The sequence below is a fragment of the Trachurus trachurus genome (assembly GCF_905171665.1).
Source record: "Trachurus trachurus genome assembly, chromosome: 4".
NCBI classification, from domain to species: Eukaryota; Metazoa; Chordata; class Actinopteri; order Carangiformes; family Carangidae; genus Trachurus; species Trachurus trachurus.
The window spans coordinates 14342633-14368680 of record NC_139898.1 but is presented as its reverse complement, the minus strand read 5'-3'; the positions used below and the strand labels follow the sequence as shown (position 1 = coordinate 14368680).

The 26048-nt window shown below is 43.5% G+C and overlaps 1 protein-coding gene across 2 annotated transcripts in view; it reads right to left on the bottom strand.

Moving 5' to 3' along the window:
• The window catches only part of sema6bb (sema domain, transmembrane domain (TM), and cytoplasmic domain, (semaphorin) 6Bb), a 142057-nt gene that overhangs the window by 36655 nt on the left and 79354 nt on the right, over positions 1–26048 (bottom strand). For both annotated transcript variants that reach the window (XM_083969624.1, XM_083969623.1), the window contains 8 exons: positions 21372–21432; positions 21129–21191; positions 11737–11835; positions 10188–10278; positions 9463–9582; positions 8634–8722; positions 7553–7770; positions 435–566 (listed from right to left, as the gene is read on the bottom strand). In XM_083969624.1, coding sequence (XP_083825750.1) covers positions 435–566; positions 7553–7770; positions 8634–8722; positions 9463–9582; positions 10188–10278; positions 11737–11835; positions 21129–21191; positions 21372–21432 — 873 coding nt within the window. The remainder of the gene's footprint in view (positions 1–434; positions 567–7552; positions 7771–8633; positions 8723–9462; positions 9583–10187; positions 10279–11736; positions 11836–21128; positions 21192–21371; positions 21433–26048) is intronic.

Genomic DNA, 26048 nt, shown 5'->3' with positions numbered 1-26048 from the left:
AAGTAAGCAGTCTAGACTGTCTGAGTGTCTCACATTCAGACTTATTCTTTTTCTTTCTTTTTTGAACGAGATTGATTTTTGTCAAAAGTTCATTTTGTTCATGTTTGTATATATACGCTTTGGAAAGTGATGTCTATTTTAATGAGCTCAAGACTGACAGAGAATGAGCTGTATATGCGTGAAAAATGTATTTTGCACCTCTATGTAACTTTCAAAGTTTTTTCAGGCTGTAATTTCTTATACAGTATCTACCTACATTGTCCATTATCTCTGTATTTGATCAGACTTAGTTTACCATGACATGAGCTGCACCTATAAAACACATTTTCTGGAGCAGAATCACAGCTTCAAAGTTGTTCATTCTACTATTTTCTTCTAGTTTTCCAATTAACAACATGAACACAGGTGCATAAACTGATCACAGCCATCTGCACCTTGGCTTCGGGATGACTTCATCTGGAACAGGCGTCCAGATAGACTCTGGTGATTTCTGCTCCTTGAACCTCCCATCAAACACAGCTGCCAGCTGCTCCATGTCAAAGGCGCACACCGCCGAACCAGGGATACTACAGAGAAAGAGATCGGGAGAGACAGGTAGATTGAGTCGAGAGGCTGTTGATTGATAAAACAATTTGATCTCACACGAAAATGACTGTCAGTTTTGTGTCAAGTGGGTTTTACTTTAAGACAGGGGTACAGAAAAATAAGTGATGGAAAAGAGACAATAAGTCAGAGAAGATGATCTCTGAAAAATAGAGTCGAGCAAGGAAGTTAAAATATACAGCAGCAAGTCAATTGTGAGTGTGAGAAAGGGACAGACACCTGGTGAAGATGACAAATTGGATTTGGGCTGGTCTTATTTTGACAGTCGATGCTTGAATACAAAAGGAACTTATTATTGAGAGTGAAAGAAAGACAAGATAAAATAGATGCTGTCAATTCTGTCGGCAAAGAAGAGATATGAAACGGATGCAGTGGCAAGATTAGACCCATGAAAAGATCTTGGCTGGAATTCCTGGAATATAAAACTAAATAGGAAATGAGTCAGTGTTTTTTTTTTTCGCCTTTCACAAAGGAAGGAAGATTCTCATGAATGAACTCAACAACACGTCGTTCCAAGAAAAAGCCCAGTGCACCGTCGAAGCAGGTTAACTACTCGTGAACCCTGCAACAGGGGAACAGAACATCTGCTCCAAGACGACGTGTCCGCAGCCCACACACACGCTCACAAACAAAATGCAGACAGACCCAACAAGTAGAGACGTTGGGAGTATCTCTTCAACTGAACCTTTTTTTTCTGTTATGGCTACAGAAACTACAGAGACAGAAATAAACAGGACAGTGTCAGGATGAGATAAGGAATGAGTTTTAAAAAACAACATCCCGTACTTCCTGCTCCGAGACTCAACTCTCTGCTCCGAATGTGTCCTCATCTAATGACTAATGGTGTGTGTGCGGTGTGAGAGCGAGTGACTAAGTGTTAATAACTCAGTAAAAAAAAAAAAAAAAAACCTGAGAGACTGAGTCACCTGCTGGCTGTTGCTACATGAATCTCCCACACACACACACACACACACACACACACACACACACACACACACACACACACACACACACACACACACACACACACACACACACACACACACACACACACACACACACACACACACACACACACACACACACACCATCTGTTTCTTTTTCTGTTTTTTTCCCCCTCAAAAACAAAATGTCCAACTGATGATTTGAGTGTCTGTGCCCCCGTGATTGTGAACCAGGCCAAGTGCTGTTTCTCTTGAGTCGCTCTGTGAGAAAGCCGCAGAAGGGGTTTGTTTTGGGAAGGCAACGCCTGAAGGCTGGATTTTGGGATGCAGTGGGGAGCTGTTTCTCTCCTGATGCTGCATTTGATCAGGTCACGCCGTCTCCCTCTGTACTTATCATTCATAGGCAGGGCTGTGACTCAACCCCGGCCAGTGTGGCCAAGCTGCAGGCGGAGCTGCGGCTGATACAGCGTCTCTCTCTCTCTCTCAAGACCGCACGCACCAGATGTTAGATGTGACACGTCTGCCAGCTCGGCACCAGTGCCAGCTTGGCTCTCTTTCTCCACCTTTGCCCACCCCCCCACCCCCCCTGCTCTCTCTTTCTTTCTCGCTGCAGGTCACTGGCTTCGCCCCATGTGGTGATCTTTGTCTAACAGTCATAAGACAAAAGGACTCAAGCCTGTTTTCCTCCCTGAATTCTTTCAATTATTCTCATTTTCTCTCCTTTGCAGTCTCCCCTCCTTTTGTTTCTTGGTCCATTCATGGACTTTTTTTTCTTCCTTTTTTTGGAAACAAATTTAATTTTCCATCATTTTCTCAGTCACCCTTCACACTTGAAACTGCTTTCCTTTGTTTACTGTCAAAGTCGACCCGGTCCTCTCTGTGTCCACTGGAATTTGTCCTTCCTCCACTCTCTCCCCTTGACTGTGGTTGAGTGACAGGCTATCCAGGCTAGATACGCAGGGTGTCCGTTTGAGAGAGCTGCTGTGGAGTCGAAACTACTTCCTCACTCTTTAACAAGCTCACTGACAGCTTGGAACAACACGGCCCTCACGGACACATGATGCTTTTTACTGGTAGATGAGGAAGAAGAGAAGAAGGTGGGAGTCAGGCCGAGTTTCAATGTCAATCTTATAATTAGAGGTTTAAGTTTCATAAACTGTGGAGCCTTGAAAATCACCACGCTGTACAGTTAATACAACATTTTTTTTTTTTTAAATGTAAATTAATTTGAAGGTCACAAATCCCACACACTCCGTCTGGTTAAATGTACAGCACAATCTTGCCAACTGAACTGTTTGTCTACTTCTTCTCTACATCTGAATGTTTAGTTTGACTGAGTTTGACTTAATTTGATTTGTACCAAACTTTTAGATACACTTTTTTCCAACACTATCAGATAAATAGATTGGACATCACAATGGAAGGAATTTTGCTAAAGGCACGACCTTTGGCTAAACTTATGACCTGTAGTGTAATTAACCTAAAAATGTGTTTTTCGAGCTATGCCCGATGAAATTTTATAGAATCGGAAAACACTCTTATTGCCAGAGTTAAATGAGCAGATCAATGCCACTCTCGTATGTTGTGGTTATATGAGGCTGAAATGAGCGGACAGTTAGCTGAGTGTAGCATTAAAACAGAAGGAAACATTTGGCTCTGTTTCAATGTAAAGAAATCTGCCGACCAGCAACTCACCAGCTTGCTAATTAGCCCAATAGTTGATAGTTAAGTATAAAAATGACATGTTGCAGTTTAAGGGGGAATCATATGCCACACCATGCCTAATAAATATAGTCAATGTACAATTGGTTTCCAGTCCGTTATCTGTCTGACTTGAGTGAGTTCAAACCTTTAACTTTAACCATTTTATATGAAACACGGCACAAATTGCAAAACAAATTTCATGTTAAACCGTTTCTTATTAGGCCTTGAATTCAACACCCACTGCACCCATGCTTCACATCTACCTTTTATTTTGATTTTTTTTCTTTCATCTGTCCTACTGCAAAACCTCAACTTTGATCTGTTTCTTTGTCTTGAAGTAACCCAATTTTTCATACTTTTATTGACCTTTTGTCCTCAGCTCCCTGTGGATTTTTTTTCTTCTCTACCTCAGCTGACTATCCTAATCTATGCAGATGAGATAACATCTCTATTACAACTCCTCGTGACATGGCCCATGCAGCTGTAAACTACGTGTGCCCCCACCCACATACCCATTTCTGTGTCTCTAGGCAGCTTCCTAACTATGTATTCCTCTGTGGGCCAGGGGGAACTATCTCGCACATCTGTGCATCTTCCCCAGTGCGGCACTTCTCCTGGCACTTTAAACGTGTTCTCCTCCTGCTCCTTGTCCTCCTTATTTCCCCACCGCTGATGTGTTTTCCCCACGAGGACATCCTGCTGTCTGACCCTGTCACATGGGATTCTTAACAGCCAAAACCAAACATGGCCTCCCACTCTCAGGATGCACTAGATTTACTTTACTTTGCGTGGGTTATTTTTCTTGCATTCCTGCATGACTCCATTAAGTCTGATGAGCCTACGTCAGTCTACTCCAGAGGTAATTGATGTTTTCAGCTGCCACAACAATAGCTGAATAACAACAGTTATTTGTGTGTTTAGACCAGCCCGGAGCAGAAGGACAGCTCTGAGACTTCCATTTGACATCCTGCTCATTGTCTTCTGACATACAGTATTTCCAATTATTTATGTTGCTAAATAAAGCAGAAAGTACATTTTCCATCCATCTTCTCCCCAGTGGTCTCACCGTTACTCCTTGTGCCTTCTTGACCACTTGAGCATCAGAAGTGTGAGTGCAGGAGGTGCTCGGCAGGAAATTCGAGCTCTTCTTTCATTTCACCTCAAGAGGAAGGGCCTGGGGCTTCAGAGGTGGATGCACAAAGGAACTAGCAACTGGAGGCAATTTTGGACCCTGGGAGCAGAGTGACTGAGGGATCCCAAAAATGCAACTCCATAACAGTTAAGGAGCTGGTATGTGGCTGTAAAATGATCCCCGGGGGTATGTGGGCACAGGGGGATATGAGTAAGAGATTTGAGGGTGAGAATCTTGGTAAAACACTTTACTCCATCCTGTCATCCTCATGCTATGTACAGAGCCATACATGTAGCACCGGGGCCAAATGGCAGGAAAGAATAGCTACTCCTCCACTCACAGGTCCTGCTTCATGCTGTTTTCACTGCACGCTGCCAGCCAAAGCAATTTGTCTGGCAAGCACTTAGCCAGTGTGGCGCAGTGGGCCACATGGGGCTAGTGGGAGTTTTGCAGCTCACCTCACACATTCTCTTTTTCTCTTTGTGTTCATTTTCCTCCATCACACGTCTCCTTATCCATCCATCTGAAACTACCTTTCTCTCTGTCGTGGCTGGAAGTTATTTAGAATACGACGCAGTAGCAGTTTACCCAGGCAGGGTATGTGTGTGTGAGCCCGTGTGTGTGTGTTCAGCTGGTTCTCCTCTGTGGTGCGCTGTAAATGCTGTTATCTGGGAACCATTGTGAGTGTGTTTGTAGACATGTGTGGTTGGGTATGAAAGTGTGTGCGTCTGTGTGAAGCTTCCATCTGTCTCTACAGGCAGCGGCCCCCTCTCTCAGAGTAGCCTTTCCAAACACGTAGATAAGATGCAGCTGATGAAACAGTTTTGGATCTCAGAGAGCGAGGGACGCACGTGTTGTCCATTATTGACTTCTTCATCCTTGAGTTCCTCATCCGCCTCCCCCCCTTCTTTACTCACCTCTATGCCAACCCCCACACCCTTGTTCCTGTCTCACACTGTGAAATGGGATGCCCTCTGCTTTGAGCCACTGTCCTCCTGCAACTACTATAGTAGAGAGCTTTACTTCTATATCCTAAAAACACTGAGAGGCTTTTTATTCTAGGGGCCAGTGACAGGTGATAGCTACGCTGCCGGCTGCAATAAAGTGAGACACTGTATTGATTAGAGCAGAGTTAAATAGCAGGCAGTTGTAAGCATTTCTAAATGTTGACCATAATGTGCCGGCACTAGCAGACACGCTAAGTGGTGTCGGGACCATTAAAGCAGTGTGAGGTGGGTGAGCCATCACAGGGAAGTACTGTATACTGATTCTTTTCTATTTGAGACACTTAGACCGCAATATGATGGAGCAGTGCTTTAAACCATAAAGTATCTGTTCATCTGCGCGCAGCTCGGAGGAAACGTGGAGGCTGTTTCTCCAAACATGCACACGTCTCAACAAAGGCTATATTCAGTATTAAAAGCACATTTTTCTTTGTATTGCTGAAAAAAATCCTAACACTTTCTGTGTCAGTATCCTCAAACAAAGCACGGTAAGCAGATTACTCTTACTGCATCAGAAAGGAGACACAGGAATAAAAATGAAAAACTGTTTCCACTCGATACAATAGGGAATTATCCCGCTGGTAGTTTTTAGCCTCGTTTTAGGAAAAGTTAGGACTGTGTAGCTGACGTGAATTTTTTTGTTACATTCCTTTCTTCTCTCTGTTGTTCAGTTTCTCTGCTTTGCTGTTTGTGTTGTCTGTGGCTCCGCAAATACCCTCAGTCTCCAATAAAATCCCCCATTTACCAGGGCCGCATGTGTCCTATCACCTTTTCTCAATTTAATCTTGTCTTTCAACAAATCACCCTTTTGTCCTCAATGAAAACTTCCCATGTGTCTTAAATTACTCCGTGCTGCACAATCTTGACCTCTGCACCTCCACACACGCCTCTTTCATTTCTCCAGAGCTTTGCTCGGCCTATAGGAAGCCTTGCTCTTTCTGACTTCACAGGTGAAGGAACAAACGGCGGTAGTCCACTAAAAGTTTCAAGGTGAGACGATGAGTGCGGCTACACACTGGGTGTCAACCCCCACCCACTGCCCGCCCCATCTCCCTGGGAAGTATGTCAAGATGCATCTCTCTGCCTCTGTGTATTTCTTAAAAAACATTCTTCCCTTTTTCTCTCTGAGAGACGACATCGATTGAAATTTCTCTCTCATTTCAACCCTCACACTCACACTCACACGTGCATGCACATATACACACAAATAAAGCTTCTTATTTGAAGGCAGAAGGGTGAGTATTGATCTTAATCAGTGATTCCCAACCAGGATCTGCAGTATGTGGAAAGATTGTGGAATAGTAAGTAGCAGTGGTAGTAATTTGAGAAGCAGTAATTTTTAAAATAGAAATTACGATTTGGAAAAAAAACAAATCATCATATTGAGTCAATTTGTGCAAACTACTAAGAGAGCAGAGAGTTTGAAAGACTAGTAGATAAATAATAATAATAATAATAATAATAATACATTTAATTTAGAGGCGCCTTTCATGACACCCAAGGTCACCTTACAGAGCATAACATTTTAACAACATTATTAAAAACAAGACAATGTGGAAAAACAAAAACAAACAAACAAACAATCAAGACAGTGACCAGTTATAAGTTGTGTGCGAGTTTGAACAGGTGAGTTTTGAGTTGTGACTTGAAGGTTGTGATGGAGTCTGACTGTTTTATGTGTGGGGGGAGGGAGTTCCAGAGCCTGGGTGCTGAGCAGCTGAATGATCGGGCACCCATTGTACTGAGGCGTGATGTGGGGATAGACAGTAGTCCAGCAGAGGTGGAGCGGAGGGAGCGGGAGGGAGTGTATTCTTGGAGGAGGTCGCAGAGGTAAGTGGGGGCTAGGTTGTGGAGAGCTTTGTAGGTGAGGAGTAGGGTTTTATATTGGATGCGGTATTGTACTGGGAGCCAGTGAAGTTGGATGAGAACAGGGGTGATGTGGTCAGATGATTTAGTGCGGGTGATGATCCGGGCAGCTGAGGTGGTGAATTGTACAGCGGTAGTGTTTGTGCAGGCGTACTTGAGTTCATCTGGCAGGACTGTGGGGCACATCTCATACACAGACATATGTATGTTATTATCATATACTTACATTATTGCGTGCACATGTTTCTGAATAGAAGAGAGAAAGTGTGTTTTCAGTGTGTCCTGTCTGTGTGTTGTACCTGTTGGCCGGTGTGGAGAACACTCCCAGGATAATGTCCCTGCCGTGCATCCTGATGATGGGGCTGGTGGAGTGCAGCAGGTTGAAGTAGAAGTGGGAATCACCGGGGACGGAGCAGTTGAGGCGGGCTTTCAAAAACGACGTCCACTGCTTCTCTAGGACGCGCTGAGACCCGCCATGGTCCCGTTTACACACCCGGGCCACACGTGACACCACCACCTGTGAGGGGTCAGGCACAGAGACGCAGACATGGGCATAGAAAATGAGTGTGCAAAATACATTTGCAGTCTACTGACAAGCATATCCATCCCACAGTTCACATATAACTCCAATGACGAGGCGCAGGGGGGGTTCGGAAATATTTCCCAAGCTTTGGGTTTTATCTTCAAAAAGCTATGTTTAAAAGCTCTTTTCAACTCCAGGGTGATCTCTTAAGAGTCATTTGCATCCTATTTGCAATGCATAAACCCTGTTTTGACAGATCATTGTTTTATAATGGTAAATTTAATATCAATTATTCATGAAAATGTCAGAGCATCTCAAAATTGTTTCTTTGAAGACTCTCATCTACACCACTGTGCTGCTGTTAAAGTATCCATTTACTCTGCTTTCTGTAAACAAGTCAAAGCCAGAGACCTTGTGCAAACGCTTTTTCCCAAATGTGAGTTGCTAATTTATTAGGGCACAGGTTTTCTATTGCTGATTTTCTTTTTTTCCTTTTTTTTCAAGAGGTAAACCTAGCTCTGGTAAGGGCAGGGAATATACAGTCGCTTTTCTCAGGTTAATACAGACATGAGTTGTTTGCTCAGACTGCGATTTGTTGGATTTGATATGCAGACAAACAAATATGCAGATGAAAGGTCAGAATAGCTGCGGGGAAAAGAGTTGATATTGACATTCAAATAATAGCAGCAGAGGGATATTAGGCCCGACATCTCGCTTCATGGCGGTGCATTTTAACGACATGTTCACAGACTCTATGGTCCGTTTGAAAGATGCTTTGAAAGGACCGGCACTTCCTCTGTGTAAATACTGAAAAGTGCAGAGGGAAAAGAGGACGTTCATCAGAATGACTTCTATACCTTCTCCAGGTAATTAAACTCCATGGCTATCTCTCTGAAGAAGAAGTAGATGTGAGGTCCCCACTCCACAGCGCTGACAAAATATGGCTCTGTATCATGGGAGAGAGAGTGAGAGAGAGAGAGGGGAGAAAAACGGAGAGAGTACATACAGTGAGAGATGTGTGTGGAAAGAAAAGGTTTGACAAACTTTAATGGAGCATGAGAAAGTGTACAGCAAACAGTGTCTCCGTTTGTGAAGACATCGCTCACTCCCATGACACCGAGGTAACGTGAGGGCAGTGAGAAAGAGGCGCAGGCCGTGCTTAATTTCATTACATGGTGAAAGGGGATTTCACACCAAACAATAACCGCATTATGACTCCCTGATGTTTCGGAGAAATGAGTTTCACACCATGCATTTTGTTGCTATTACACCGGAGACGAGCTACAACCTGTATGTCTGACATTGTGTGTTTTTGACTGTCCTGTTGCAATAGTTAGGTTTGAGCCTAGATGTGGATGGTCCAAACTCTGTCAAGGTGTTTGACAACTCCAGTGTCCAGTGACCTGAACACAGAGTTGTCAGCACTGCTGAGTCAGCGCTCGGCTGCTGACACATGTATCGATCCTGCGTGCGGCTAAGTGATGCTGACGCACACTCGGCCCATCGGTCTCTGACGACGACAACAACAACAACAACAACAACAACAGGCACTACGCTTATGAGAAGACGTGCTTGAGAAAATTTCACTAATGCGTCTGCACTTTGTAAAACACAAAAGCAAACACACCTTGACAGGCGTACAAGGCGCACACACAACACACACACATACAGTACACACTCGGGTACCTCTGAACCACTTGGAGTCGTGCTTGACGGTGCGCAGAGCGGGACTGTCCCCAAGGCTACGATAGATCACCGCATCGATGGCCAGGAAGTCTGTCACTGTGGCTGTAAACAGATTCCCCTCTGACACAAAACGCACACACACACACACACACACACACACACACACACACACACACACACACACACACACACACACACACACACACACACACACACACACACACACACACACACACACACACACACACACACACACACACACACACACACACACACAATAGTGAGTTGGACAGGCAGCATAACTGCAAACAATAAAGTCAATGTTAATGTTTTCAGAAACACTCGCATCATAAATGTGATATGGCTGGCCAGTCAACAATGTAATTATAGTAACATAATTGCAACTTTGCACCAACCCCACACAAGAAACTGCTTCTTTTTTTTTGTTTAACTGCTACCTAATGTGGGATAATGGGCTGATGGCTGAACAGTAATGGCTCCCTACAGTTTCAACCACAGAACGCTGTTGATTTGATTATAGTGAAGTGTTTAAATCTGATGAAGCAAACACAGGAGATGAATAAAACTGAGGAATCGCAGTGAGTCAGTTTGGCTGACTGATCGAACACATTGAAGCATCAAAACATCTTTGATGGAGGAGCGATGATGTTCTTTGATGACATTAATCGCTGCTACTACTTAAATGTATGAACGGCGCGTCTTACCTGCAAACAGAGCTACATTGGCATGTTTGGGGTCATAGGGGCATCTTGCCATCCCACTCACTGTGTCTCCTACCATCTCCAGAGTGTCACCCTGCAACAACGCACACATAAACACACACAGTTGCACACATCAATCAACATACTCCAAACAATACAAACGCGTCTACAGCAGCATCGTGAAAACAAGACACAAGAGAATGGCAATTAGGGAGCGTTACCATAAGTGCAAACTAATGATTCACTGGTGGCAATTAGGCACAGCAGCAACAACAAGAGTCACATTCCTTTCTCATACATGAATAAAACAGATAAACACTAACACACAGAGACACAGAGGTCCGCGCACCCACAGCTCTCACTCAAACATCCACATACAGGTACATGCAGTGAAATCTCTGCATCTCTCCCTCTCACCCTCTCTGTCACACTCACAAACATTATCACAAACACACACATAATAAGAGGCCTCGAGCAAACTATTTCAGCAGCAGCCGAAAATGAAATAATTCATAGGTGTCATTTCATTAAAACGCCGCTATAAATAAAACAGTAGCTAGCATCACTAACTAGTCCCAAGAGGAAAAAGACAGCCTATCAGGCAGAGACAGGTGTGTTATATGCTGTTGTAGAATGTCATTAGTGGCTGACAGATAATGGGCCAGGTACGTCACAGTGCTCCACTGTGTTTGAAATGTGAGAGACTGAAAATAACACTTATCTGAAAAAGCCTTTGATAGTGAAAGGATTTTTCTCCCCGTTCTCTTTCTCTCTCCACAGCTCCACTGCTTTATCCCTCATTTAATATTCCCGCTGAATGATGTGAAATCAGCCGAGCCGATGATTAATATTTATGTGTAGTTTTTCTTCTACAAGTTTAAAATTGTTGCTGTAATTGAGCGAGACAGGGAGTAGTTTGGGAAGTGGAGCGCGCTCGGCTTTGCACGGCGGAGGATTCAGGTGAGTTGCTGTTGGGATGGATACACATCTTCACAGTTTGACAAATGTACGAATCAGGTCAGCAAACATTCACACTTGTAGCGCGCTGTCGCTTAAAATTCTACCTCCAACTGCAAAATTGCTTTGTTTTCTTAACCACTAGCAAAAAGGAATCGCACCAAGCAAACAAGTCACGTCTGCACAACCCCTTCTCTCTGAATATCCTCCTCTTCCTCCTCTCCAGTCTTTGTGTTCTTCTTGATTATCCGTCGACTCTGACTCTCAATGATAACAAGCTCGCAGACCACAAAGTTTAACCACTGAGAAATAACAACTGTTGTATCTCAGGAATACAAGGCACTAGAGCTGCCAGAGAACAAGGATAAATAACTCCTGAAGAGGAAGTCAACACTGCCTCCAGCGCTAAACAAACAACTTTAATCAAGCTGTAAATTTTCACCTGAACAGACTTACTAATTGTACTATGGAAACGAGGCCTCTCTTCTGGAAAAACAGATAAGTCATTTGTCAGTGACGTCAAACCAGTGGTGAGAAGTAATGTACGTCGTGGACCGGTCACGTGCAGGTGTGAGCATGCCCAGTGTTTACTTACAGTATAATTGGCGCAGAGTGGATTGAAGGCATTGGTCCCACACACAAACAGGCCTCCTTGCCTGCTGAGCAGCACCTTCATGAAGTTGCGGCACTCATCCTGCAGGAAGAGCACAAATGAAGAGAGGCAGAGTTTAATATGCAGGAGGGTGATAAAACCTAAAAGAAGAAAGACAAAAATGATGGAGTGAATAAAAGAAAAACTCAGTTTATTTTTCAGATTGATTATCCGGCCCCGCTCTGTGAAATGAAGCTTTCAGTTGCCTGATGTGAAGAATTATCACACCATTAACGCTGTCAATCATATTGATACAGTCTAAACGTAGCCTGCAGAGACTTTAAGTGTCTACCCTCTTCACACATGCACACACAGAAACACACGTACACAGTTGCTGTTGATTGACAGATGGTAATCTAACCCAGCCTCGGGATTTTAAAACAAGCAACAGATTTAAGGCTAATTCCTCCACCGTGAGGTGTCAGACTACATGATGCCCGTCTAATGACTAAATAAGCCAGAGTCACAGTTTCGTTCTCCCGTGCCCCGTCTTTGAAATGAGAAGTCGTGTAAGCGCCGCATGACTTAATGGCAGCGTTTTCACCCACAGTGCCAGATGGTAATAAATGTTGGTTTAGTGAAACAGAGAAAAATGACATTTAAGTTAATTCCATGCCTCCACAAAAATATCACTGTGCTCATAGTAGAAATAACGATACATTATTTTTCCAACCACATGTTTCAGATACTCTACTTTTAGTCATAGCCAGTCACCAAGAAGTTATAGCTAACCATTTACTCCTGGCTTGCTATTTTGACAGCTTGTAAATTTAGCTATATGTATCCATTATGGGGACTATTTTGGCATTTCATCATTACCTCTAGCAGTGTATTTTCACTTTTTTGCAGTTATTTGTCCATAATATCATGTTAACTTTTGAATAGCTTACTTACAATTTGACCATTACTTCAGCTATTGTTTTTCTTTTAGTTTTTGTGGAACCCTTTGCAAGATTATATAATATTTTTTCCTTTTTCACATTTTCTTTGAGCCTTTTTAAAGTAATCTTCAGATAGAGGTCTTAGAGAGCCCTGTGGTTGGAGATTAAGCTATGGACTTAGAGATGCAAAGTAAGACAAAGAATGATTAAAACATTCATGAAATTTTTAAATCAAATAACAGTCTTTTTTTCAATTGAAAATTGAGGCAATACAGCTATGTATTTCTTCTTTTTCTGCCTCCCAGTCTGAGGAGATGCAGCAGCTACTAGTGCCTATTTTAGAGCAAGAAAACTAAACATACAGTGGGGTAATATGAGTTTTTGTTCTTGTGATCCCTCAGATTTATCTTAGGACTCTACTGGGAGTCTCTGTCCCTAGGCAAGGAACCGCTGTCTCAAGGGCTTTAACAAGCAAACGGTAACGTGATAGTAAACAAACAAAAACCCTGTCAACACAGCAGTGAATCTGTGTGTGCAGGTGTTTACATTTTCCCCTGTGTATTAAACCTTCCAGTTGCGACCTTTGACTTTAAAAACCTGAAGGTACTGACAGCAGTTTATCTTTGAAGGGCCGGGTCCAACACCTGCGTGTGTGAGTGTCGAGTGACTGGTGATGTACAACAGTACAGTAGTTCAGTGGTGGACAGCAGCCAGCAACCCCCTCCCCAAACTAGTCTCCCAGCCAGGATGGCACCAGCTCCACCCCCACCACACACACACACACACACACACACACACACACACACACACACCAGATGGGGTCTACTTCAAGACCATCACCCCGCACTGATGTCATCGGAAATAGAAGCGGGGTTGGAGCTGAAGGTGGCGGTGGTGGTGGTGGTGGCCGTGATTGCGGGTATGTCAAATGACTATGTATGTGCGTGCGTGTGTGTGCGCGTCTGTGTCGAAGAGATCAGAGGGACAGCAGTGATATGGGAGACGGGTGAGTGTTATTCCAGATGCTCCACCCTATACACCCCTCTACCCCTCCACCTTCCCACTCCACTCCCTGCAGGGTTCTCGTTTTTCAACACCAAAAAAAAAAAAAAAAAAAAAACAGCGAAGAGGGAAGTGTTTTCATGTGTGAGCGTAAAGTATGTGTGTGCGTGTTTGTGAGTGTACGTGTGGGTGTTGGATGCAGGGGGTATGTCAAAGTGTGAAGTGTAAATTTCTAATGGCGCAGCACTATGTGACAAATTGAAGAGCGACAGCCGCAATATATGTATGTGTGTCACTCTCCCACATAACAGCGTGTGCTCGTGTGCGCGTAGCTTACATCTGTGTGTGTGTGTGTTTGTGCGCGTGTGTATCTGTGTATCACGGCACAGATGCGTGCTCATGTGCGAGCATCATTTGCATGCTGTTTGTCGGTGGGGTTGCAGTCTGTCAGCTTGGTCAGAGCTGTAATCACAAAGCCAGATGAAGCACTCTTAATAACAGCCCAGTCTCACTGCCAGCATCTCAGAGAGGAGAGTAAATACTTCAAAGAGCCAAGCCATTGCACAAAATGTGGGCAACTGGCAGTGCTTGTACACATAAAATGAAACATTTCATGGCTACAGGATAAAAAACAGGGTTGGAACCTTTGTAACGTTTTAGCTATTGAGCTTTGATTGCCATTTGCACTTGACAGACACTGTCAAAATTCATCCACTGCTGCACACACGCATTTCATTAACCCTTATTCATCAGTTCCAGGAAGAGAATTGGCACTTTCAGGTATGGATCTTTCTTTATTAAAGCTCAATTCAGTTAGGAGGATTAGTGTGAGTTCCATATTTAAAAAAAAAACAAACCAATTAAAAAAGGGAATTACAAAGCAGTGAATCACAGAATTAAACATTTATATATAAATCCAAATGCTGTACATCATGGTGCCTCCTTCTTCTCCCCACTGCTGCCCCTCCCCTCTGTCTTTCTTTCTCTCTCTCTCCCTCTCTGCTCTCTCTCTGCTCTCTCACTCCCTGGGCAGAATCCAGACAAAACGCCACCTGTGCAGGCTGGCAAGACTCGGAGACCCAGACGCCTGATGCCCCTCTCCTTCTCTTCCTCCACCTCCTCCTGCTCCTGCTCCTCTTACTGACAGTGGCAGAGCTGCCTAGGCTCTGAAAAATTAATCTACAGCACAGATGAGTTACACAGGAGCACGTGCACCAGTGCAAATATGGATTTAGTTATGAATGGACAGGAAGATTTAAGAGATGATCAGGAGATAAGGTGTGGAAAGATCCAGAGACAAGTTGCAGAAGCATGTACAGTACTATAGGCCATGTTGGACCATGTTTTTGGAAACTAGACGCTCTGCAGACAGCAGGTTTTTAATCAGTTCTTTGCTCTTGAGGCAGATATTAGCCAGACTTCGACTCTGCAGATGTTGATTGAGCAAGTGCGTTACTCGTTTTTGTAATTTCCGGTACAGACGCAGAGATTTTCCTTGAACACATAATGCATGTATATATCCAAAAGTATTTGTAGACATATAAAAGCGATCACCCACAGCCAGAGGATTGACAACAAAATTCTCTGTTGCTACAACACATCTGCTCCAAACAACCTGCATCAGTCAGACAACATTAAAACTGAGGGGGCTCCATCGTCCGCATCTGCTTTCCATCTATTGTCCGTAACTCAACCTTTACACTGGGATGATAAACAGCCTTTTCATTTGGCCTAAGCCGGGGCTCAGTGTTTGCTCTGACGATGAGGCTTTATCCCTAAACCTAATGAAGGCGGTGTGTTACCTCCGGCTACAATCAACATTCTTGTGCTAGGTCAGACCAAAATACAAAACAGGTTCATGAGTTGTAAAATCCTCTGCTCATTTTCCTGATTTAGGAGCCACAGCATCTTTCTCAATCTAATAAAATATAAAAAGTAATCCTGATGACCTGCTGTAGTAATGTTCATACAATAGGAGCCATCTAAGGAAGCGCATCAGGGGGTCATATTTAGCAAGCTGCTCCTCTAAATCTCCAAAGTTTCCATTACATGCCTGGCTGGTCCCCTGATGTTAGCGACCAGGGGGAAGAGACTGCTGCACTGCCAAGTGCGGCCATTGAGCCAGAACTCTCCCACACATACTCACACAACACACACACACACACATGTACTGTATAGCCAATGCACACTCACACACACCAAGATTTGGCGAGACCTCTTCTTCACTCATTAACAACGGGGCTGTCATTTCCAGAAAAATCCCTGATGCATAATTTTGACTGAAAACAGAGTGACTCTCCATGACGGGAAGAAAGCTTGTGTATGTTTATGTGTATGTGGGTGGAGGATAAATTAACAGCGGTACCAAATTAGCAGCAATGTGCCGTTCTGAGTGCTGCGGTCTTACTCAGCATGTTAAAGCTAATCCGCGTCCCTCTGCAACCCTTCTTCTCTGTTTGATGGTAATTCTGACTGAACACACCACAGGCCACAAACAAACATCAGACACCAGAGGGAGGGAGAGAGGAAAAGCAAGTGAGATAATAGATATATGGGGGGGTCGAAGAGAGAGGGAGAGTGATGTAGGGAAACACGGAAACATAGAAAACCAGAAGAAATTCTCCAGGCCAGTCAGCCATGTGGCAGCCTCAGCAGTGGAGCAGGACCTACAGATCGCCCATGTCAGCTGACCTCCACTCCCCAGCGGACACATACACACGACAGGCATTTACAAACACACCCGCACGCACTGCCGTTCAATCCTTGACCACAACACTTAACCTGAGTCACCCCTGGATGGATGGCCTGACAACCTGCTGAGAAAACTGTGGCAGACCGATCAAACGGTGATTAATGCCTGTGATAGTGTTTAAAAAAAAAAGAACGCCTTTTCGGGATTATATAGCCTATTAAAAAAAGGCTCAGCAGGATGGCTCAGGTCCAATGCAGGTTCATTTTTAGCTGCTAAACCGTCATTAGGCAAAATATTTGACGAAAACTTGTTTCATAATGGCATCAAATGTGCAGACAAGTACACGTGGGAAATGCAATTTAGAGCTGTAGATTCCCAGGTCCGAATGCACACATACCCTGCAATTACAACATATCACAAAAACTGAGGACAAATCAATAGAGACAGCTGGTGGGAAACCAGAGTAATGGAAAAAAGTATCAATTGTGATTAAAGGGAAGAAAATGCCGCAACATCTGGGAATCTGACAGAGTTTATTTGTGTTTGCATCATTTGCCGTGCTAATCAAGAACTGCGTCATCATTATATCATTATATTGGCACTAAGGGTGCGTAGACTTTATTGGACCCTATTTGATGTTTTTGGCTGCGTTGCACCTCCAATTTGAGTTGTGAGTGTGGTAATCTTCTCAAAATTATAGCTTTTAAGCAACACAGTGAAACTTAAATTAATCATGCCCCAAGTGTCGGACAACCCACACAGAGGAAACAACTTGCAAAACCTCCACTACACAGTGCAATGTAAAGATCTGCTCAGAGATTTCATACAAAAGGCGAAACTAAATCTTTTAAATATATGAGGTGTCAGTGAGATTCAAAATAAGGACCACAACTACCAGAAGTGAAAGTGACTCCACATGTGATATTAAAAAATTGATTAATTTGCGAGCCAAAAAAGGCAGTGAAACCAAATCTTCTGACAGTCCAACCCAGAGAAGGCATTTGGTCTGCACGTTTGAAAACCCAGAGCTCCTCAGAGAGCGAGATCAACGGCGTATTGATCAAACAATTTCGGTAAGTGCTTCTTATAACGATGCCCAGTTGCTCTTTAAGAGCGTTCTATGTGGAATTGCCTTTGTTTGCGTGTACATGCCACGCTGCCATGGCCTGATGTGCTGGCACAGAGCCACCTCCGGGGAATGTCTCGCCCTCTACCTCTTTACAGTCTTTTGCTTTCTGCAAGAAGAGAAAGGGAACGGGCGACAGAGGGGCGAGGCAATGACAGCAAGAGACAATGACAATGGCAAATACAGGAGAGATAAAGACGCACCACAGAGCCGAGGACAAAAGAAGATATGATGGGAATTTGCCGAGTGAGTGACAGCGAGGCTGACTGTTGCATTCATCAATTATCAATTGGTCAACATGGGAGAAGAAAAAAAGAGCTAAAGAATTAGGATATTGAATTTTCAGCCTAATTAAGGAGAATACTATGTCCTTTGTGATCAACCAAGCAGAAATATTTAATTACAAAACCAATTACGAGGTGGCGAATGTATCACATCTGACACAACCATCCCCCAAGCAGAACAGGACATTTTCAGGAGGTGAAGTGGAGGAGAGAAAGAAGGGAGGAGAGGGCGAGGGAGGCACACGGAAAATGGTTTCCTGACTGACGTGTTTGTGGAGATTTTCTTTTTAATTGTGCTCACATATACAGTACATGTGGGAGAGAGTGGCAAAAAAAAAACGATACTTGAAATCATGAATATGTATGAACATAGAGTTCCTATGATGTAGATGAGGTGGTGATCCCACATGCATGTATGCACGAATGGCATTGCAATCTTTTTTTTTTTTTTTAATTTTTGTTAAATATTCTGTCAGCACACTGTTGAGCCCCAACGTCTTACCCAAAACAACAACAGGGGGCAACAAAAGCAACACCTGTCGCAATCTGATGCAATCAAAGGCCCCAGAGTAAACACAGCACACGGCAGCTGGTCAATACATAAAGGTAATCTTGATATTGTGACATCAAAATATGTCTTTAAATGATGCCTTTTGAAGATCTAAAAGCAACATTGTGAACTTTTGACGTAATAAGAAAGCCAAATAATCAGATATGAACGACTGAAGACAGTGCACACTTTGGTCCAACTTGTGTATTTATTGATAAAGCAAAATGTAGTCTCATAATACCATCAAACAGAGCACACCTGTGTTTTGACAGGCAAGTTATTGATTACAGCTTCCAGGACATTGCAAAAATAATCTAAAAAGTTTTTGTTTCAGTCTATCACAGGATCACCACCTGGGGCTTATTCCATTGTGTCACTCAATTGAATCTCTAGCGTAGCTATATATATAGCTATAGAGACACTGACATCTGTATAAAGCTTTAAGATACGCTATGTATGCTATATACAGTAATAATGTTTCAGTGGCGTGGGCCCTTAGTTTCTTTGTATCTCCTGCATGCACAAAAGGAGGCACATGTAGGCTACTGTATACATTGGCATTGGTATACTGTATGTGCATGGCGTCAACAACCGGCTGATTTATGTTACTGCTACACACTATTCCACTGATCGAGAAGTGGCTCTGATGTGGTGCTGACAAGATGGACCAAAAAAGAAAAACAAATGTGTCGACAATGGCAGGCAACAAACAACCTGCAAGACTGAAAGCAAACAATTCAGTTTAAAAATAGGAATGTAAAAATATAAATGTTTTATAATAAAGGGAATGCATTACACACGGCGCTGTTTGGTGAGAAACACTGAACACAGAGTAACTTTAAATCGTGCATTTTCTGTTTCTGTGTCCGAGTTCTTGACTTAACCCCACACTTTTCTGAGGCTGTAACTTGTGCTGTTGTTTGTGAACATGATTTCATTATATAGATGATAAAGATAAAGATAAAGATAAAGTTAGATAAAGCAGTTCCAAATTTTTATTATTTTCAGTGACTGTTATTTCGAATTTAACTCATGAGAACACATACAGTAATATCTTTAGTTGTATTTTATTGGTGAAACTCAGCAAAAAAAGAAAAGAAAAGGAAAAGAAGAAAACGACTGAGCACAGTCGGTCTTCTGTGTGTGTGTGTGTGTGTGTGTGTGTTGATGTTCTTGTGTGTACTTGCATAATGCACACACAAGCACATCCATTCATATGCGTCCGAGCCCAGAGAGCTGACGACCTGGCAGTGTTCTTATCTCCCTCACATTGCCGTGTGACTCACAGCATTACCAGGCAGCACAGTCATTAGGGGCAAGAAGACCTTTCATATCTCAGTCAGCCCCACAGCTCTCCTCAGGGCTGGCCAACAGGGAGCTCTCCTCCTCTCCTCTCCTCTCCTCTCCTCTCCTCTCCTCTCCTCTCCTCTCCTCTCCTCTCCTCTCCTCTCCTCTCACCCCTCCTCGTCTCCCCCTTCTCCTCCCCTCAGCCTAGCTTTTTGTCTCTGTCCCTCTATTCTCCATTGTGTTTCTGTCTGGCCCTGTCTCACACAGATTTAATGTCAGGTGTTCTCTCACTGTGTTAAATAAGTCATTTTTTTCTCTGCCTTCGGGGGACAGAGCCAATGCTTTCCCCGTCAACCACAACCATCACCACTCCACACATACACACACACACAGATACTGAGAATGGATACGGGTGTTTATGTGTGGCAGACGGCATCTAGGGATGTGTGCCTGTGTGTGTTGGAGATATAGGAGGTATTCAGGCGTGGGCTGCTGGTGGCTGCTTGGACGTTTCACCCCATCTCCTCCTCGCTGCCTTAGTTTCCTGACGCCCACCTGCATTTTCTGAGGGCACAAACCGAATTCCTAACTCATGATGGTGGAACGACTGGTGTATACTGTAGGTAGGAGTGGTTCCGTGCTTCTGATCGGTGCGTGTGTATCTGTGCGTATATGTGTGTGTTGTGATGATGGTCAGATGAGCAGGGACAATGAGATAATACACGGTCATTGCCCCTCTCTTCTTGAGGCTGTTCCAGCAGGCATGTCACTCAGACAGCTAGCACAATGAAACCAAAGCTCGAGGCAGAAAGGTAGAACATGTGCCATAATTCATGATGATCAAGGTGTGTGTGTGTGTGTGAGAACAACCTTGTGTGGTGTGGGACAAAAGCTGTAATTGACAAGACTATAATCTCAACATATTTTTCGACATATCGAGGTCCATTATCATTCTAGTACATGACGTCTGTGTGTTCTGTCATTTCTCAGTGTTTGAGGCTTTACCAGCTCTCACAGACAAATGTGACAGCTGAAAGGAAGCAGATCAATTTTAAATTATTTCCACTCAGATTTTATCCCCACTGTGCAATGATAATGTGTTACATTTCAGATTGAAAAAAAAGAAAGCAAAAGAAAGGCGCTGCTCAGTCTAGTTTACTTCAAATGATGCAACGAGATGAGAAACAACTCAAACTAGTTTGTAGGAAATCAATAAATCAGTGTAGCGTTTTGTCACTTTAGCGAGAGAACTGTGATGTTTTGCTGCAGTTTGTGATGAGGCTCTTTAAGGCTGCTGTAATTGTTTTTAACAAGCAATTTTAACAAATGGCTGCTTGCAGGTGAAAAGGGTCGGCAAAAAACCAGCTGAAAGAGGAGTGAAGTGCTGCTTTCACACTGCTATTACATTGTTTGTTTGTTGTAAATAATATTTGAAAGACAAAAAGACAGAAAGTTTGAAAGCAGTTGAAAAAAGACAAGCATGAAGGGATGGAGATGTTCATCTCAGGCTCACCTCGTGTTTGCCCTTCATCCTGCAGATCCTGATGTCATTCTTGTTCGACTCCCATGTTCTTTTCTGTACATTAAACAACACATAGAAAACACACATACACACATACACACTGGTTAGCTACACATGCACTTCTCTGTAGTGGTGACTTAATTTAGTTCCTCCACCCTACAGTAATGGTAAGTAACACAGTCACGCGAAAGATGTAAATGCTGTGTTCATGTGTCTTGTCCTGCAGGTTCTCACCTTACTGTAGAACATCTCATCTCCTGCAACGATGTCCAACTCCACACGGAAAAGGTCATCCCTGAGGAGAGAGAGAGAGAGAGAGAGAGAGAGAGAGAGAGAGAGAGAGAGAGAGAGAGAGAGAGAGAGAGAGGGAGAGATATATAGAGAGACTATCAGACAACCCAACACTATCCAAAGCTTAAGGCTTAGAGCGAGACACTGCGCTGAGCAAACCATGAATACCAGTTCCTGTGCAAGAGTACAGCTTGCATATTATTGACAGCTCAGGATAGTGCGAGTTGATGCAGATTCTTTTTTTGATTGAAATCCAGTCCACACACTCAATAGAAACTCTCCGTATGAATATTTCCACAGTATATTGAATCTAAATAATTCTCTCCAATGTGTATAATCTTGCTGCGGTGGGTGCAGCAATGTAATGCAAACATATTAGACACATTTATTCCTTTAAAGTTGATCAGACCCAAAGAGATTAGGGAACAGCTTTACAATGTCTTCCATTTCTCCCAATATATATGAGCAATGGAACCCGGCTGCATAATGATGTCTCGTATTTCCCTCTCGCCTTTTGCCTCTGCTCATTAAACTTGACTTGCTGCATTGAATTTTCTGCCAGCCCCACGAATTCGGCTTATCAGTCTTATTCAAAAGGCCTGAAATTGAATTAATGGATGATTCAATCAAGTTGTTACACTGATGTTTGCACACCCCCACATACTGCCTGCCTACACGTGGTCCAAAACACCATGCATGTATTCATGATTTCTTTTTTTTTTTCTTCTCGAATGCTGCTTTTTCGCACTGCTACTCTACTGATAATTCTGCAGTAACCTTGGACGAACCTGTTAAAATGCCCACTAAATGAGAGTTGGGCTAGGCAGCTAACAGCTGACGTTTGCATACTGATCAAGGTCTCGTTATCTGATGGGACGGATCTGAAGCTCGGGCTTCATCTAAGCGAAGGACCGGGCTCTGAATGGGCTAATCTGTAAATCTGCCATAGCCTTGTTATTGCAGCTGTATTGATCCCATCTCTGATCCAGCTCTGCCTCCCATCTGCGATTCACCTTCTTTCTTGGTTCCTCCTTTTTCTTTAACAGAGGTGTTGGTTGTTATTGCGTCGGCATCCACGTGGAAGTGTTTACGCATTCGGGTATTGGGGCCACCTGAGTGTGTGTATCACTGCGTTTTGGATTTATTTTCCTTTTTGTATTTGACAGAGCGAGCTGCGAGAATGTGTGCTTGATGAGAGCACAGGTAGGGCCAAGTGCCATCAGGTTACTCATCTCTTGAATTATTCATCCTCACTTCTTGTTGCTGTGTTAGAAGCATTGCTGCTTTTTTTTTTTTCCCCCGCAACCTCGCAGACCAGTACGACTGCTGAGTGGCGAAGAAGTGCAAAATCTCCAAACACTTGTTTGGTGCGTCCCTGCTTAACAGGTCAGAGTTTAAGCGTTCTCCAAACAGTGGAGTGGGCCAGAGTGTGAGGCGTAATCTCATCCAGGCTGCTTCAGCGTTGTCTCAGCATTAACATAATGAATATAGCAACAGGCCTCCTAGTCAGAGTGGCTGACAGCCAGCACTGTTGCCTCTGATAGCGCAGAGGAGGGGGAATTATTTACGCTGCAGCTTCTCTTTCTCTCTTTTTCTCTCTCCCTCTTTTGCGCTCTTCCTCTCTTCTCTTGCCCGCTCCGGGTTGTTTGAATGATACAGAGCCTGTGGCTTGCATGCTTTTGTTTGTTTATATGTGTGTTAGTGGATTTAATGTGTGCTGCCTGTGGTACAAGGTTAGGACTCAGGGTAAAGCATAACACATGAGCTGTGTAAAGATTTCATGATTCTTTAGGTGGCTTCTTTCTTTATGTGCACACAGCTTCGAAAACCTCAGCTCATTAAAAAGGCGCCTCAGCTCACTATTCCCTGTCCTTATAGCCACAAATCAAAACGCCTATTTCTCTGCCCCCGTCTGGCCTTGTGTGTGTATGTGTGTAGAAAGTGCGTGTGCCTGAGCTGTTATTTTATATATATGCCTTCGACCTTCTCTGACCTGGATAATGCAAAGTCAACACACAGACTCTAGAGAAACTGTCAACATTTCCTAAATGTCTTTCTTGACCAGCTCTTGAACCTTCTGGTTCTGGCTAACCAAACAAAAGCAGACTCAGGTCGGGTCAAGACCTCTTAAGCCGCCAAATTTCCCTGTATTTCTTTTTCAGTTTTCCTCGCCGTCTTGCTGCCAGCTGCAGGATTGTGGTTCACTGTGAGCAGTGCTAAGCCTTTCTGAGCCTGCAAATAGAGCGAGCAGGTGAAGCCACTGCACCGGGTGAAACTGAAATAGAAAGATTTGAGCTGACCACCTCGTTACCTCAACATGAATGCTGACTGAGGGAGAGTGCTTTGTAGCATGACTGTGTCTGACCAGGTAGCTGGGTGTCTGTAAACATGTGTCCATCTAAGTACCTGTGTCACGCTTTTTTGACAGCGTATTCACTCTGACTGCTGAGTATGCAGTTATTTTATAAGTGAGCAGTGGGTAATAAACTCCTGCACACTGCCTGTACTAAGTCTATCCAGACAGATGTTTTGACAGTTTAACAAGATGGCTGACCCTTGTTTGATACCCAAACAACAACCAATAAAGGACAATGCTTGTCTATGTATTATGTATCACCTCTAGTTTAATTTCACATTGCAATCTTCATCGTCATATACAATGTACTAAGCAGAAGGGCAGGAGACTTTATTAAGAATTTTTTTTTTTTGTGTGTGCATATTTATGTTGGATGCTATTTGTTGTTTTCTCTTTGTTTGTTTTTTTGTTGAAAATGTAGACTTAGTTTTCCTGTACCACATCAAGCATTTTCTGACTCAATAAAACACACTTGCCAAAAAATTCAAGATTCTTAGTTTAAGATCTTCTTTCGGCATTACACTCACAGTACTTAAAAAACAACATCTGTATGTACTTGAGCCTAAAGGACTCATATCACAAACACCAGAGTGGGGTTACATAACTTATGAAAACATAAAGGATATGATTTAGAAATGTTGCTAAAATCACATAGTCATGATTTAAATGTATTTTTAAGGAAAAATGGCAAAACATTCTTTACAGATTCAAACTTCTCAAATGTGGATTTTCTTGGTTTTTCATTTCTGGCAGTGAACTGAATGTCTTGTTTTGCAGCAGGCTTTGACTCACTGTCAGAGAAAAAAGATACTTACCCCTCAAATTGTAATCAACATTCATTTGTTTTGCATAAGCTGCCCAAATGACGCTTATCCAATGGTGTATATGCAACTGTGCCAATGTATAGCGTGTGTAATATGTGTCAGTTTGGATGTGTTCACCTGTGTGTCTTCTCACACACATGTCCTAGTCTGCATGCAAACTTTCTCTCTCAGCCTCACTACAGCTAAGCAGCCTGGCAGCTTTACCCCCCAAAGCCTCCCGGTCTTTGCCACAGTTGATCGTCTCCCTGTCCGTCTGCCATGAGTCATCTGACCTGGCTGTGACCTCTGCGTAACCTCCCCGTGACCTCTGTGGCCAGCGCATGCCGGCCAATAAACTGAGCACCTGCCGGTCAGACCACTTTCCCTTTCAGGTTGATGCAAAATGCACACTCATGCTGCAAAAAACAGTTAATCAAGATTTGGCTGCGTGTCTCTGGTCATCTTGTCAATCGGTAAACACTCTCCAATTGGTTTATATTTGTGTGGATTAGCCATTTGGATCTGACCGCATGCCGCCTGCCACCTGCCACCAGCCAAATACATAGTTTACTTTCATTTAGTGATGACGGGAAGAGGACAGGGAGAGGTAGCTGCTCTCAGCAGGTGCTTGGGGCAGGGATTTAGCAGTGCTTGCAGTCTGAGGAGCAGCTATGCTAATGGTGACAGGATTTGGGGATGAGTGAGGCGTCTTATCAGGCCATGCACTCTGCAGGAGGTTTTGGCAGTCATACCTGCCACCACAGGTACTTATTTATACATTACACATTTTAAATCTGCCTTCCTGCTGGGCTGTCGCCAGCTCACACATGCATTTGCACATGGATCTCTTTCTTTTGCGACTGATTTTCTGTCAGGAGGCTGCAAACACTATTAGCCACACTTACAAGAAATATATAAATATGCTCTTAAAACTCTCTTTCTCTGAATCTGTCGCTGCCACCAACAGCCCTCGCTTTTCTGTGTGTCAGTCTCGCATTTCATTATCATCCGGCTGGCTGAGACATTGATATCAGTTCACCTCAGCTATTCAGTAACAATTTTTGCAGCTGTAAATTGAAATGAACGTTTTGAAAAAAAAGAAGAAAAAAAACAGCTTCATGCCTCTGGTTGTATTTTAAAAGCGAACCTACAGTAGCAGTATCTGTCTGTGGGCAGTTTTACTATCAGTGTGCGTGCATGTGTGCGTTTACAGACCCTCTCAGCGCAGACAGAATGGCTGGAACCATGTTACATGGTTTGATATATTTATTACCAACCCTCACTGGAGAGGTTAGACCAGCTGGAGGCCAGGGACTGGGTCATTTCCTGGACCACAGTGGCGTCTCTTATTGAAAACCACTTCAATCTTCTTTCAGGCTGCCACTACAGCAAATAACCAGCGCCATATGTGGAAACCTACTGTGTCTCATTTTTTTAAGCATGTTTCAAGCTAAATTAATT